A 14,508-nucleotide genomic window follows, 5' to 3' on the forward strand; every position below is an offset into this window, starting at 1 on the left:
ACTAGATTAAAGATGCTGTGGAAATTATGCGTCATTTAATTAAAAAAATAAATAAATAGAGCCATCACGTGACGCGAGGGAGTGGGAGAGAGGGAAGCGCGCGCACGAGCGAGAGCGCCAAAACAATCGGGTTTTTCATCCAAATCCCGTTTAAATTGCCTTCCCTCAAAAGACCGAAAGAGCTGAGTTGTATCAAATCCCGGCTGGCAGGTTTTTCCCCCAGGCTCCCCCTCACAAACCCCCTCATTCTTCGCTTTCAGGTTCCTTTCCATGCCACCACGATAAGCCAGGGGGAAGGCCTCCTTAAACTCGGGGTTTTCGCCAAAAAAGCCGGGATCTCCCCCGGGGAAGGTCCCTATTTAGGGGTTTATCGGGAGGGGACTGAGCCTGACGAGGCTGCAGGGCCGCGAGGCCCCGCCCCCCCCCGGGGTTCCCAGCGCGCCCCGCGCGGGGAGAACACGGCGGCCGGGGCGGGGTGGAGGAAGGGGCGGAGCGAGGCGGGGAAGAGAAGGGCGTCGGTTTTGCGACAGGGGCGGTGCGGTGCGGAAGCGGAAGTGGAGGGTGCGCTTGGCGGCGGCGGCGGGAGCTGCGGAGTCGGGAATCAAAACAAAGGGCCTGGGGGGGCGGGGGGAAGGCGGCGGGGCCGGAATGTGAGCGGAGGTGGAGCCGGCGGCCGAGGTGAGTTGGCTGGCAGCTCTGGAGACTAGTTCCAGACGGGCTCACTGCTCTGGGGCACCAGCTGCAGGCGGGACAGCCCCCCCCCCATTCCCCTGCCCTTTGCTGGCGGGGGTGGGGAAGGTTGGCTACTCCGAGGGGGAAGATTGAGATTCACCTGTCAGGCCCCCACCATAGTTTCAGGTTGTCTCCCTTTCAGGCCCGTTCGCGACTGTCACTGCTGCGCCGCTGCTGCCCTTTTTGGGGTGTTTGGCTCCCAGTCCGCACCTGTCCCCGTGCACCCTGGGGGGCTTCCAGGTGTGGAGAGCAACCTTTCCCGAGGAGTGTGCACACTTAGAAGGTTAAGAGAGGAAGAAAGGGGCGGTGTTTTTCAACCTGCTGGAGCGTTTTTGCATTCTCTTCTGTAGTTCAGCGCTCCCTAGGGTGTAGTCTCTGGGCTTGAAGGATAGTGTTGAGTTGCCTTAGGGCATGAGCCACTCCCACTAACAATTGTAACGCTACACTGTGATACACATTTTCGTTTCCCAAGCACCTTTCTAGTATTTCCCAGAGCTTTCTGATTACATTTGTATCTTTTGGACTTTCCCACTTCTCTGAGCGCTAAGTATGCTGTTTTGCATACAGAGAAATCAAAACCTAACCGGTCTTCCGAGATATTTATTGAACTCTTCACTCATTCAGCAGTTGTTGATATGCACCAGGCGTTGGTAGGTGCAGGAAACACAGCAATAAATGAGGAGACATGATGTCGCTGTCATGGAGTTATATTCAAGTAGGGGAGACATATAATAAAGCAAATAAACAATTTTAGATAAAAGGGCTATGAAAAAAAAAAAAAAGTAATAGGACTGGGTGGTGTGGGGTTCCAGGACTAACTTGGGTAGAGAAGTCCACTTCTAGATTTTAGACTTTGATTGCCTCATTAAACCCCAACAACAGCCCTATGAGGATGCTACAGTTATTATCAGGCCCATTTTACACATAGGATCTGAGGTTCAGAGAGGTTGTGAACTCTCCAACGCGACACATACAGGAAGCAGCAAAATTGGGGATTAATACACAGACTGATATCAGAGTCTGTGCTCTCAAGCACTCTCTGAATTGTTCAGAAAATCCCACTCAAATCAATAGAAAACTTGCTTTGGCTACCTAAGGTACTTAGTGGCATTCCCAGGAATGCTTGGGAAGTTTTCTGGGTTCGGGCCACTAACAAGCTAGTACAGTTGTACTTTCTGTTGATTGTGTTGAGCAATGCTGAAGGCATCTTGGTGTGGTGGGAAGAGGACAAGCCTGGCTCTGCCCCCTTTCTAATTATCTGATCTTGGCAAGTTCCAAAACTTAATTAAACTTTTGTTTACTCCTCTGTAAAATCTGTGGCTTATTTCTCCCTTGACTATCTCACAGATTTACTGTGGGGGAAAAATTAGGTAAATGAATCTTATTGTCTGGTTATTGTCATCATTGTATTTCTTGGGCCAAGCACAGGCCTGTTAATATAGTAGATAGTAAATAAATAATTACTGATTGAGGAAATAATGTTACATAAAAAGGCTTTGTAATTGGTATTGTGCATTACCTACTAGCTCACTTTCAGGATTGGCCTTGAAGAGATTTAAGAGAGCATGTGGAAGTTGTGTATTGTGCATATCACAGATTTCTGTGGTCTGGGGAGGAGCTTGTTGGGGGACTCCAAGACCTATGTTTAGTAGGAATAACAACAATCATAATTTGTTGTCATTGTGGCAGTTAACTCCATCTCTGCTTCCACACTAACTCCTAACTGTACATAGTAGGTGAAGAGTTGATGTAATCATTCCTTAATTTAACAAATAATTAGTTAGTATATGCTATGTTAGAAGCCCTGTGCTTGGCACAAGCTCTACATTGGGGAAGACAAAAACAGATAGTGGGATCCTTTTTCTGATTTTCCCCCCTCAGCCATGTTGTGGAGGGGGAGAAATTAGCCACACTCTGCAGAGGAAGAAACTGAAACTTAATGAAATTGTTGTAACTTCCACATAAGGGCCAAATAGTCAATATTTTAGGCTTTGTGGGACATGCAGTTTCTGTTGCAGATACTGGACTAGGTAGCTGTAGTTGTAAATAATCACAGACCGTATTAAACAAATGTCTCTATTTATAGACACCAAAAGTTGAATTTCATATAATTTGGTATCACAAAATATTATTTTGATTCTCCGCCCCAAAATTAAAAGTATACAATGCCTTCTTAGTTTGAGGTCATTTAAATACAAGCAGTGGGCTGGTTTGGGCTGGCAGGATGTAGTGTGCCTGCTCCTGTTTATGTGATCAGTTCAATATCTTAGAGTACTCCTCTCTCCCTTCACCGTGGTATATAGATGTTACAATCTCTTGAGAAGAGCCTCTTGGAGAGAGAGAGCTAAAAGAAATGGTTTTCTTTATGTCTGGGTGAAATTTCTGATACATGGATAACCTTAAAATGGCCACTGTAGATAAGAATAGGTGGTGGTTCTATATGATGGGGAGGACTTGGAAATGAGGTTCAGTTGTCCTTACTGTTGGCAGGCTGCCTCCATGCCCACTGGCTGTTATCGATTTGATCTGCTTTTATTGTACTGTTTAAGACTTGTAAGAATGTGTTCGCACTGGAGTAGATACAGCACAGCTGTGACTTGAGATTTCTTGGTTAGCTTCTTGGTGGTATATCAGATTGCGCTTTTGTAATAAGTACATGAAGAAATTGGTTTGCTTGTTCTGTAGCAGAATCAAATTCACAGAGTCTACAGAGTTCACTTAATTTGGACCTTCCACAGTCATATCAATGACACAGCGGGATAGGTTGCTATTAAGTCAATTTCAGAATCTTTCGTAATTGGCAATGAAGACATATAATTGTTTTTTTTTTTTTCCCCTAAAATTACGTGCTCTTTGTTAACTTTTTCACCCTCACCAGTAGGGTCTTCAGGAAGAGATGGTCACAAAGAATTAAGAAAAACCGTAGAAAAGGCCTGCTCAGGGCTGGAGGAGGTTGGCACTTGGCTGAACTGATCTCTTGTTGGGAGCCATTGTACCATATAGTTGTACTATAAATACAGTTGTAGTCTCACTTTTTTTTTTTAAATTTTATTTGAAAGAGAGTGGGAACGCACATACAAGTTGGGGGAGAGCGAAAAGCAAGCTACCACTGAACAGGGAGCCCAACTTAGGGCTCTCGATCCCAGGACCCAAAAATCGTGACCTGAAGGCAGACACTTAACTGACTGAGCCACCCAGGTGCCCCTGCTGTCTCACTTTTTTTTTTTTTTTTAAGATTTTATTTATTCATTTGAGAGAGAGAGCACAAGTAAGGGGAGAGGCAGAGGGAGAGGGAGAAGCAGACTCCCTGCTGATCTGGGAGCTCAACATGGGGCTCGATCCCACCTGGGATCATGACCTGAGCCAGAGGCAGACACTTAATCATCTGAGCCACCCAGGAGCCCCAAGTCTCACATCTTAATAGTGAAACTTGTACTTAGGCAAATAAATAACACTGAGACCTCGTTCTTAACAGGGTGGAAGAATGAAAGAAAAGAAAGATGAAAGAATGTTGAACCACTTTGTATGGCTGTATGATGGAAGGAAGCGGAACTGAGGACTCCTGCAGTAGAACACCTGGATGGCTGCAACAAAATAATGATGCTAAGCCATGGCTTTGGAAATTCTCTAATTGCTTTTCTCGTCCTGAGCAGGCATTGCCACTTAGTCCCCAAACGGTAACTATGTGCAAGACTGAGGACGTAGCAAATTCCTTATGCAAATAGATGTGTGGTCCATTTGGTCTGGGGCATTCTCTCTCCCTGGAGTCTGTGCTCAGTTTCACCTTATATCATGCTTATTCCTGCTCATAGCACATGATTATAATTCCTGACTCAAGGAGAGCGTAAGTTTTTTTTTTTTTTAAACTCTTGTACTCCTGGTGTAAGGAACTGTAGGTGCTTTAAATATTTAACGTTAACATTTGGGGAAGATTTGTTTCTTATGGAAGTCACAGAATGCAAAGATAAAATCCAAATTGTAGAGTCAAATCAGAGGAAAGTATAAAATAGATTTTATTTCATTCTAGCCTTCTGAGGTTTGAGTCTTAAAATCAAGGGAAGATTGATAGGACCTTATTGACAGTCTTTTTCTATTCCAGATTTCTCTTGAATATTTAAATGTGTCTGTAACTTCCTTGCCTTTTCATAGTGATTTTGACTTTTTCTGATTTCATTCCATGCACCGTATTACCACATTTCACTGCTGTGTCTTTTTTTTTTCTTTTTTGATACTGCATTTGGGTTTTACATGAGTCTTTACTATGAATCTACAAAAGGGTATTAGTGACTATTTAAAAACTCAACTAAATTCCCTGTCTTCTTCAGGTTTTCATTATATAGTTCTCTCTTTTGCATGGTGTCAGTAATTGAGGTCATTTACTTTAGGGACACTTGGCAACAGGGTTGGCAGCTCAGACAGGGCTTCCTGGGATGGAGGATCTGACCCTTCTAGAGTCACACAGTACTGGTTTGCACTCAACTTTACAGATCCAGAAACCTGATTTTATTTGTGGCACCCAGAATTGAGTAGATTCAGGGGAACCAACTCATAATAACCCTGACCATAAGAGCCAGATCCTCCCCCCCCCCCGCCTTTTTTTTTAAGAGCCAGATCTCTATAAATCAGAATGCCAGTAGTTTCTGGCCTAAACTGTAATTACCAAGAGGGCAGAACACACTGCTTGTTGGCAGTCAGTCAGTTGCTGTCTCCTCCCTTTTAGGAAATGTAGAGTGAAAGATCCAGATTTCTCCCAAATGAGTGTACTCTCCCAGATGAGTGTAGAACCACAGCCAAAGGAGTGAAATCATAGCAGTCAGATGGCCCTTTCTGTGCTCTGAGGGAAGAGCATGTCTCTCTCACGATATCGGGACATCCTCTTTCTCTTAATAGTTCCTGCAGTCAGCCAATTGGGGCTATTGATTAGTTAGATCCCCTTTCAGTAGCCAGGTACTCTGCTGAGTGCTTTATGTACCCTCTCATTTTATCCTTCTAACAGCTATAGGAAGTTCATCCTGTTTTCCCCAACGGAAGGCTGACAAAACTGAAACGTAGAGAGGTTATGTAACCTACCTAAATTCCTAAAACAGTGAGTATCACATTCAAAGCCAGGTCTCTGACACAGGAGCCAGGCTGTAACCTTGTAAATATGCTGGTCTCCTGTGTCTACGTTAGAGGCATATGACAAACGATTTCTCTGGAATCTTATTTCTAAATAGTTTTCTAACTACTCTGATTCTTGTCCCTGGCTGCAAAGTAATTGTTGACATTATGGCTTTAGGTCATAGTATCCTACAGTTGGCTTAATGTCAACAGTACCTGTAAAACTTCTCCATGGATGGGTCACTGGGGCAGATGGCTGATCTCATCCTTAATGTCTGGAATCATCTGGAGGACTTTCCGAAACCCTTTATGGTCTGGCTGCAAGAACTATTAAGTCTTTTCCTCAGAGTGCTTGGCTTGTAAGCCACCTTTATTGAATGCTGTTTGTGACTGTGTTATTTTCATACCACCTGTTTTGTCTTTAGAAGACCCTGTGAGGCAAGGGGAAGTTATCAAAGGGAAGTCCCTGAGGCACAGATGGTTAACCTGCCTTGCTGAACATGTAAGCAGAACCCTCCCCCAGTCTCCTGAAATTGAGGAAGGACACGGTCTTGATTTTAGCTGTCTGTTTCGGTGTTCACCTCCTGCAGGCCTCTCTGAAGAATGTCCCTGGTTTCAGCTGCCATTCCATATCGCTTGGTTATGGTTGAGTTATGTAAACAGGATTGAACGCTATTTCCATTTTTGGATTGCAGTAGGATGTGAGTAACCAAAAGTCACTGGCCTCATGACATTGACTGGCGTTCTGATCTTCTCTTCCCAGAAAGAGTACATGGAGAACAAGAAAGTTGCTGTGGAATTAAAGGATGTGCCATCTCCCCTTCATGCTGGCTCTAAGCTTTTCCCAGCAGTCCCACTTCCAGATATCCATTCTCTTCAGCAACCTAAAATACAGCTTTCACCTGTCCCCAAAGTAAGCTGCTGTGCTCATTGCCCTAATGAACCCTCCACGTCGCCAATGCATTTTGGTGGTGGCGGTGGTGGCGGTAGTGGAGGTACCGGTAGCTTGATTCACCCCGGCGCACTGTTAGACTCGCAGAGCACCAGGACCATCACGTGTCAGGTAGGGTCAGGGTTCGCTTTCCAGTCTGCGTCTTCACTCCAGAATGCCTCAGCTAGGAACAGTGTGGCCGGCATTGCAAGTGACTTTCCCAGCATGTGTCTAGAAAGTAATCTGTCTTCCTGCAAACACCTGCCCTGTTGCGGGAAGCTTCATTTCCAACCATGTCACGGTAACGTGCACAAGCTGCATCAGTTCCCGGCTCTCCAGGGCTGCACCTCTGCTGGCTACTTCCCCTGTTCCGATTTCACAAGCGGGGCTCCAGGGCATTTGGAAGACCACATTTCACAGTCGGAGCTTACGCCTCACTTGTGCACCAATTCTTTGCACCTAAATGTGGTACCTCCGGTTTGTTTAAAGGGCTCACTTTACTGCGAAGACTGTCTGAACAAGGTGTGTATCTTTTTATTTGTTCTCTGGGTGCAGCTGACCTTTGAGGAATGACTTTGTGAACGTAGCTAGGTGTTGCTTGAGCAATCTTGATTGTGCACGGGGGTGAAGATTCTCCTGCGAGGTAGCTCACGCCCCATCGGCGTGGCTTCTCTCACCTCTGAAAGAAGCATAGGGTGAAATGGGAAGGGCCCTTCCAAAAAAGTGCAGAGTCATTATGTAGTTCATGCTTTTACAGGCTTTTGCTGTAATCAGTTTCCTACGTGATGCAAACCGAGTTCGGCAAGGCTTCGTGTTCTCTTTGGACCTTAAAGGCTAGAGCACGATTGCGATTCTCATACCACTGACCTCATACATGGACCCACTCAGGCGACGCAGGTCATGCCGTGTCGTTCCTCTATAACAATTTGAGGGACTTGGAACTTGGCCTCGATCACACGGCTGTTAAAGTAGACATCTCTGACCTTCCCGTAAAGTGTATTTGGGCTCACCTTTGGAGGATACACATGCCCTAGAACGATCACGTGACTATCTTCCCAGATCATTCCAAGTCCCTTCTTGAAGGGAGCTTACGAATTGATAGCTGATAGTTCCGGGAGTGCTCTGAAGTATTGAAAATACCTTCCATCAGAGGTTAACAGGCGGAAAGAAGAAACAGACTGTGTTTTCAGTTGTTGTTTATCACTCTAGGTTCTGCAATGATGTATCTGAAACCTCCTCCTTTTCTTAAAAAAATTTTTAAAACAGCCGGCAAGAAATAGTATAATTGATGCTGCTAAAGTCTGGCCAAATATACCACCTCCAAATACTCAAACTGCACCTGTTACTATTCCTCTGTGTAATGGCTGTGGAACCAAAGGAACAGGGAAGGAGACCACGTTGTTATTGGCGACCAGTCTAGGCAAAGCTGCTTCGAAATTTGGTAAATGACAGTATGGTATAAAATGTGCATATTTAAGTAGTTCTCAGTATCTGATACTAACACTGCATTTAATCGCCTTGAAAAGATTCCTTGTGGTTCTGGAGCTACTGGGTATATAAGTCTCCATTTCTACCTCTTGGTAAAAAAAAAATCTTTTTATCCTTATAGACCAGCAAGCCATTTGCTTTCCATGTTGAGCTACGGCTACTTGAAACCAGAAGAAAAATAGGGAGCATAGTATTAGAAGTCAGTGCTAGAGGGGACTCCTTGTCAACTTAGGCTCATAATCCTGCTGTTAGTTGTACACTCCGTAGAAATACTTAATATTTAGAAAGATTTAATAATGGTTGATGAAAAACTCATTGAAAAAAAAACTAAATATCATTTCCCCAAAAAAGTAGTTAATGTGATATTTTATCTTTTGAAAACATTTTTTTAATATTAAATCAGACGTTAATGCAGATTAAAAAAAAATTTTTTTTTTTTTTTTTAAATCAAAGATGGTAACAAGTTCACCCTTTGTCACCTCTTCATGGGTCTTCCATACTGAGCAGGTAGACAAGCATGGGCAGATCATGACGATCAGGTCTCAGAGCTGCAGTGTCCATCTACCTCCACATTAGTGTTCGGAGACGCATTCCGCCCAGCATGAGAAGGGCTCATGCTTTGCAGTGGATTTATTGTGGGCTTGAAGTAACTTGGCCTTTAGATTTGTTCTCTCCTGAAAAATAGGAATAATCACTTAGAAATACTATTGGAACTTGCGGTTGTGCTATTAGGTCAACCGGTGAGGTCGGTGTCCTTAAGCTTAACATCAATCAGTAACTTCATTTTTCTGCCACTAAGAATGCTAGGTAGCTACCTATTTATTTTAGTTTGCCATTGTTTTTCAGTATGTATGATTGAAAGTGTTAACATTTCCTAAGGGTCACCAGAAGTTGCACTAGCCGGACAGGTGCTGGAAAATTTACCCCCCATTGGAGTTTTTTGGGATATTGAAAACTGTTCAGTTCCCTCTGGCCGTTCAGCTACTGCTGTTGTACAGAGAATCCGTGAGAAGTTTTTTAAAGGCCACAGAGAAGCAGAATTCATCTGTGTGTGCGACATTAGTAAAGAAAACAAAGAAGTTATTCAAGAGCTGAATAATTGCCAGGTAAAATAATAATAATAGTAATAATTTTAACTATTATGATAGAAGAATAAGCACATGTGGGTTTTTTTTTTTAAAGAATTTTAATTTAAAGGTTAATATACATTTGTGCTGATAAGGGAAATTATCAGCAAATAAAGGATTATTATTTGCAAATAAAGGAAATTATCAAAAGATCATATCTAATGTACTAGAAATCATTTAATCATAACTGATCTTCCAGTAATCTATTTGTATGTGACTAGTGCTCTGCTAATATGATGGTTACATAAATTTGTATCTTTTCTTTTGGTTTCCATGACTGCTCTGTGGAAAGGGCTCATAGGATTTATTTTTTATTTTATTTTATTTTTTTGCTCATAGGATTTATTATTTGAAATACACAAATTCAACTGAAGCACCACGGTGTTAAGCAACTTTTTAAAAATCATATGGCCAATAAACAGATAAACTAGGATTTAAATCCAGATTGTCTGGCTGCACAGTCTGTTAAGCTGGAATTAGAATCCAGTTCTTTCGATTCTTAGACAAGTAATTCTGTTGATATGCCATTTTGCCTAAAACTTTATATTTGTGCTCCTTAAAAATAAACCCTACTGTGTATTGCACATAGTTGAAGCAGCTCTCAAAACCTTTCCTTGCTTTGGAGACTTTTCAGTGAGTCTGGCGGCTTTAACAGAAATAAACACATTTGAGCTCTGTCGGGGACAGATGTCTCTCCTCTCACTACCTGACCCCAGATCCTGAAAGCCACAGACGTATAGTGGAGACAAATGACATCCAGTACGGCACTAAATCTTACCTTCCTCATACACCTATCTCTCCTACTTCCCCAGCTGTTGGCAGAAGCTGGTAGGGAGAGCTAATTTACCTACTTCAAATTTTCACTTCCTCTTCTGCCTGTTTTCTCAAAGGCGGATGGACGAAGTGCAAAAGCAGAAGATTAGAGAGGTGAGCAGGGATGATGATGGGTCTAGTTCCTTTGTATGGAGAGACAAATTTGAAATTATTGAGATCCACTTAGAATTTTTTCCATTCCTAAGTGGCGGCAATAATAAGCATATCTTTCCTCAGGGACTATCTGTAAGCTGCGGGCAGAGTGTGTTGTGGTTTTCTGACCTCAGCTCTTGCTCATTTGTCCTTACTTTAAATTAATGCAGGTAACTGTTGCCCACATCAACGCTACTGCAAAGAATGCGGCTGACGATAAGCTCCGCCAGAGTCTCCGAAGGTTCGCGAACACGCACACTGCTCCGGCCACTGTGGTTCTTGTGTCGAGTAAGTGCGGAAGGTCGGCCACTTTCAGCTAAACTCGCGGATCAGAATTGTTAACAGAAGCCAGAACATGTTAAAGTAAAATACGCCCCCAGAGAGGCTGACCTACACCGGACATATTTATGCTTATGTCTGAGAGCTGTTTAGAGAAGAAATGGAGTCTGTGTGGGTTTTACGTATTTTTTCCTTAGGATGTGAGTAAGAATTCTTGTGGGGCCAGTTAAAGAAAATGTAGCTTTTTTTTAAATCCTTTTTTTACCCTGGGCCCAGCAAATTTTTAAAAAAATCTAGGAAGAAGCATTTCCAAAGTTGATATTCCCTAAAATGTTAATATTTGCTTTCTTTCACTGCGGGAAGTAACATGTGTCTTGGAATCCGTAGAAGTATGTGGTGTCCTGTGGTCTTAATTCTTCCAATATGAAATGTGTTCCTGTTCCAAGAAGTGGTGGGAGGTGGGGAGCAACTCTGAATTCTATAGTCCAGCTATTTTTTTTTTTCTCAGTGGGTGTCAGGGAGGTTTTGTGTCTTTGTCCAGTCCTCCTAATGTTTGGGGACGGGGGCGGGCTGTACCTTTTCTTGCAGCTGATGTCAATTTTGCATTGGAACTCAGTGACCTGAGACACAGGCATGGTTTCCACATAATTTTGGTCCATAAAAACCAGGCCTCAGAAGCACTGCTGCATCATGCGAATGAGCTGATCAGATTCGAAGAGTTCATTTCCGACCTGCCCCCTAGGTTACCACTAAAAATGCCAGTAAGTGGGTTTGTGTTCCTTTTTGTTGTATTCTGACGTTACATTATGGAAGGTGAAGACCGCTCCCCACCCCATAACAGGCCACCAAGTGAGGCTGCTCTTTATAGGAGGCTAGCCAGAGTTTTGAAATAAGGCTTTGAAATAGTTCTTCTCTTACAAACATACAGAGAATTGATATGTAGGGATTTTGCTTTTATTTTGTTGCACAGTATCACAAGGAATTGACATGTAGGTTAACCTTACCAACAGCCACTTTTCAGTTTCTCCAAAGCTAGCAGTGTTTTGTGTCCATTGAATGGAAGTAATGGAAACATTGATTACTCCTTTTGCTTCCAGGCATGGGTAAAGAATATGGTGATGGTTTGCACACATTCACGATGGAGTCAAATAAACAGAAATTATACACTTTTTTTTTTTTTTTTTTAAGATTTATTTATTTGAGAGGGAGAGGCGCGGGTGTGAGTGAACAGGGGGAGGGGCAGAGGCAAAGAGAATCTCAAGCAGATTCTGTGCTCGGTGTGGAGCCCCACATGGGGCTCGATCCCATGACCCCAAGATCATGACCTGAGCTGAAACCAAGAGTCAGAGGCTTGATTGACTGAGCCCCCCAGGCGCCCCTAATTGACCCTTTTTAGGCATCGGGAGGCCTGTTTTTCTACAGTTGCGTTCCCCACCATGCACACACACTTGCACAATTTGCAGTGGTTATTGCTACACCTGTAGCTCGTAGAGCCATGTGCTAGGGGAATGTGGGCATATTTCCAGCAGGGTGAGCATGTCTTAGAGTCTTGATTTGGATGAGCGTGTTTACTGCTGTGTTGAACTATTTTTAAGCTATTTGGAGAATATGTCGGTGACTCTGAAGAGAGCAGCATTCCCTTTTCTAATCTCCAAGGCCTTTAAGTCAGTTGTAGTGTTTTAGATAACAGATTGCCCACTTTTGAGCTCCTTATTCTTGATGGTTAAAAAAGAAAAAAAGACTTGATCATTTAGAACTTTAAATCTTGCCATTCTCATCCACGAGAGCGATCGTTTAAGGTACACTTCTCTCTTTCTGTGTTTTTCAGTCTAAATAAGTTCACCTTCTCCCCTCTACATCATTGTGACCTCCCCTCCAAGGCTAAGGCTGTTAGCTTACGCCTGGAGATCACTCCTTGTTCTAATTGTGTGATTGAACGTGTGCCCCTCCGTTAACCTGTTGTAACACTTCTCCTCTGTATCAGCAGTGCCACACTCTGCTCTATGTTTATAACCTACCAGCAAATAAAGATGGCAAGAGCGTCAGCAGCAGGCTCAGGCGCCTGTCTGATAATTGTGGTGGGAGAGTGCTGAGTATCACGGGCCGCAGTGCGATTCTCCGCTTCATAAACCAAGATAGTGCGGAACGGGCGCAGAAGCGAATGGAAAACGAAGATGTCTTTGGTAATAGGATCATTGTGTCATTTACTCCAAAAACTAGAGAACTCTGTGAGACAAAGGGTTCCAGTGCAATTGCCGATAAAGCGAAGTCTCCCAAAAAACTTAAGAATCCAAAATTGTGCCTCATCAAAGATACAAGTGAACAGTCTTCCAGTGCCAAAGCCACGCCTGGAAAAGGGTCGCAGGCAAATTCTGGATCTGCTACAAAAAACACAAATGTTAAAAGTTTACAGGTAACTTCGATACCTCTTGCTTTCTGAAGTTTATGGTAGGTTTGGTTTGTGTCTGTGTTTGATATGCCCGCTTGCTTTTGGCGTATCCTTTTGAAATTTTCATTTTTGACCATACTCAGAGCTCCGTGTTTCCCCGACAGGCTTTAACACGCCGTGGGTACTTACGTTTTCACCTCCACTGCACTTGTCTCTTTTAAGGAGCTGTGCCGCCTGGAGTCGAGGACTGGAACTAGAAGCAGTGACTCCCAGCAGGGTCACCCGAGGCTGGCCGCACCTCCTCACAGGAGCTCGAGTGCCGCAGCACCCACACCTAAGAACTCGGGGACTCCAGAACCTGCGTACAAAACCAATCCGAAGTAGGTTCGCTCACTCTTCCATGCAGATGCTTGTCTAACGTGAAGGAAATCCAGTGACCCTTCCCCTGCAACTTTTCCCTCCATTAGAAAAGAGAACCTCTGTGCCCGAAGTGTCACCAGTTCTCCTGTGGAGAAGAGAGATAAAGAGGAGACCCCGTTCCAAGTGAGTTACCCGTCGGCTTTCAGCAAGTTGATCACATCAAGGCAGATCAGTCCTCTGCTCGCCGCACAGTCTTGGTCTTCTCGGTGAGTCTGGCTGCTTAATCGTGGGGTAGTTGCTCGCGAGAGGAGGTATTACAAAATAACACCTGTTTGGAAGAATACAAGCGATATAGGAGTGCCTAAGGTAGAAGAGGAATCTTCCACCCCTCCTCCCCCAGCCCCCCTTTTCCTCGAGTAATTTTAGCTGGCGTTGGGGGTAATTGCTGCTCTCCCTCTTCCACGTGGGGGTCTGGGTAAGCAGAGGTCAGAAGAACTTGTCTGCGAGTCCCTGGCCCGGATGGGATGCACGTTAAGATGTCCCTACCCTTTCCTCCTGACTTCGTCATGTTGTCAGAGAAGCCCGAACTGGACACGCACTGGTTATTCTTAACTCCTAGGGTAATTACCAGGAGCTGTTTGAAAAGTCTCTAAACCACTATCATTACCTAAGTAACACTTACCTAAGCCCTCCACACTCATACTGAGTACTCCTCGGGGGCCTGGAGGGCAGGAGCCATAAGGCACCGTTGCGTCCCGTGAACTCCTTCAAGCATTGTATTTTTCTGCTGAGTTGGTGAAGACTCCCTCCAGAAAGTGACTTTGGATCTGTAAAGTTACATTTTAAAATTCATGTGAAAGTTTTCCTGATGTGGAGAAAGACTATAGCACATGAGCAAGAGTATCTAGTGTTTTCAGAGCCAGGGAGAGGTTAAGTGCCTTACATTAGTCTCACGGGCTAATTAATCAAGAATAAATACCCCAAGTAGAAAATTAATTCATTAGGCCAACCTATATTTTGTCTGTAGTTTTAAATAATCCAGTGAAAGCATATTTGATATTAAATCATGTACAGGTCAATAAGGGGCCAACAGGTGGTACTTCTGACAATAAATCTGTGTATTTAAGATAAACATA

At 43.8% G+C, this 14,508-nt stretch overlaps 1 protein-coding gene across 8 annotated transcripts in view; it reads left to right on the forward strand.

The window, feature by feature from the left end:
- Positions 1–606: 606 nt before the first annotated feature.
- Positions 607–14,508, forward strand: part of LOC111155998 (meiosis regulator and mRNA stability factor 1) — a 37,215-nt gene continuing 23,313 nt past the window's right edge. For 3 of the 8 annotated variants that reach the window (XM_022516516.1, XM_022516517.1, XM_022516520.1), the window contains exons 1-10: positions 607–678; positions 4,208–4,409; positions 6,596–7,285; positions 8,030–8,204; positions 9,131–9,357; positions 10,515–10,632; positions 11,212–11,384; positions 12,608–13,036; positions 13,235–13,392; positions 13,480–13,638. In XM_022516516.1, the coding sequence (XP_022372224.1) occupies positions 4,266–4,409; positions 6,596–7,285; positions 8,030–8,204; positions 9,131–9,357; positions 10,515–10,632; positions 11,212–11,384; positions 12,608–13,036; positions 13,235–13,392; positions 13,480–13,638 (2,273 nt within the window). In that variant the 5' untranslated portion in view covers positions 607–678; positions 4,208–4,265. Of the gene's footprint in view, positions 679–4,207; positions 4,410–5,331; positions 7,286–8,029; positions 8,205–9,130; positions 9,358–10,514; positions 10,633–11,211; positions 11,385–12,607; positions 13,037–13,234; positions 13,393–13,479; positions 13,639–14,508 lie in introns of those variants that run through there. The other 5 variants (XM_022516518.1, XM_022516519.1, XM_022516523.1 and 2 more) reach the window with 4 other exon arrangements.

The sequence above is a fragment of the Enhydra lutris genome, unplaced genomic scaffold, assembly GCF_002288905.1.
Source record: "Enhydra lutris kenyoni isolate GAN:26980312 unplaced genomic scaffold, ASM228890v2 scaffoldscaffold45, whole genome shotgun sequence".
Taxonomy (NCBI): domain Eukaryota; kingdom Metazoa; phylum Chordata; class Mammalia; order Carnivora; family Mustelidae; genus Enhydra; species Enhydra lutris.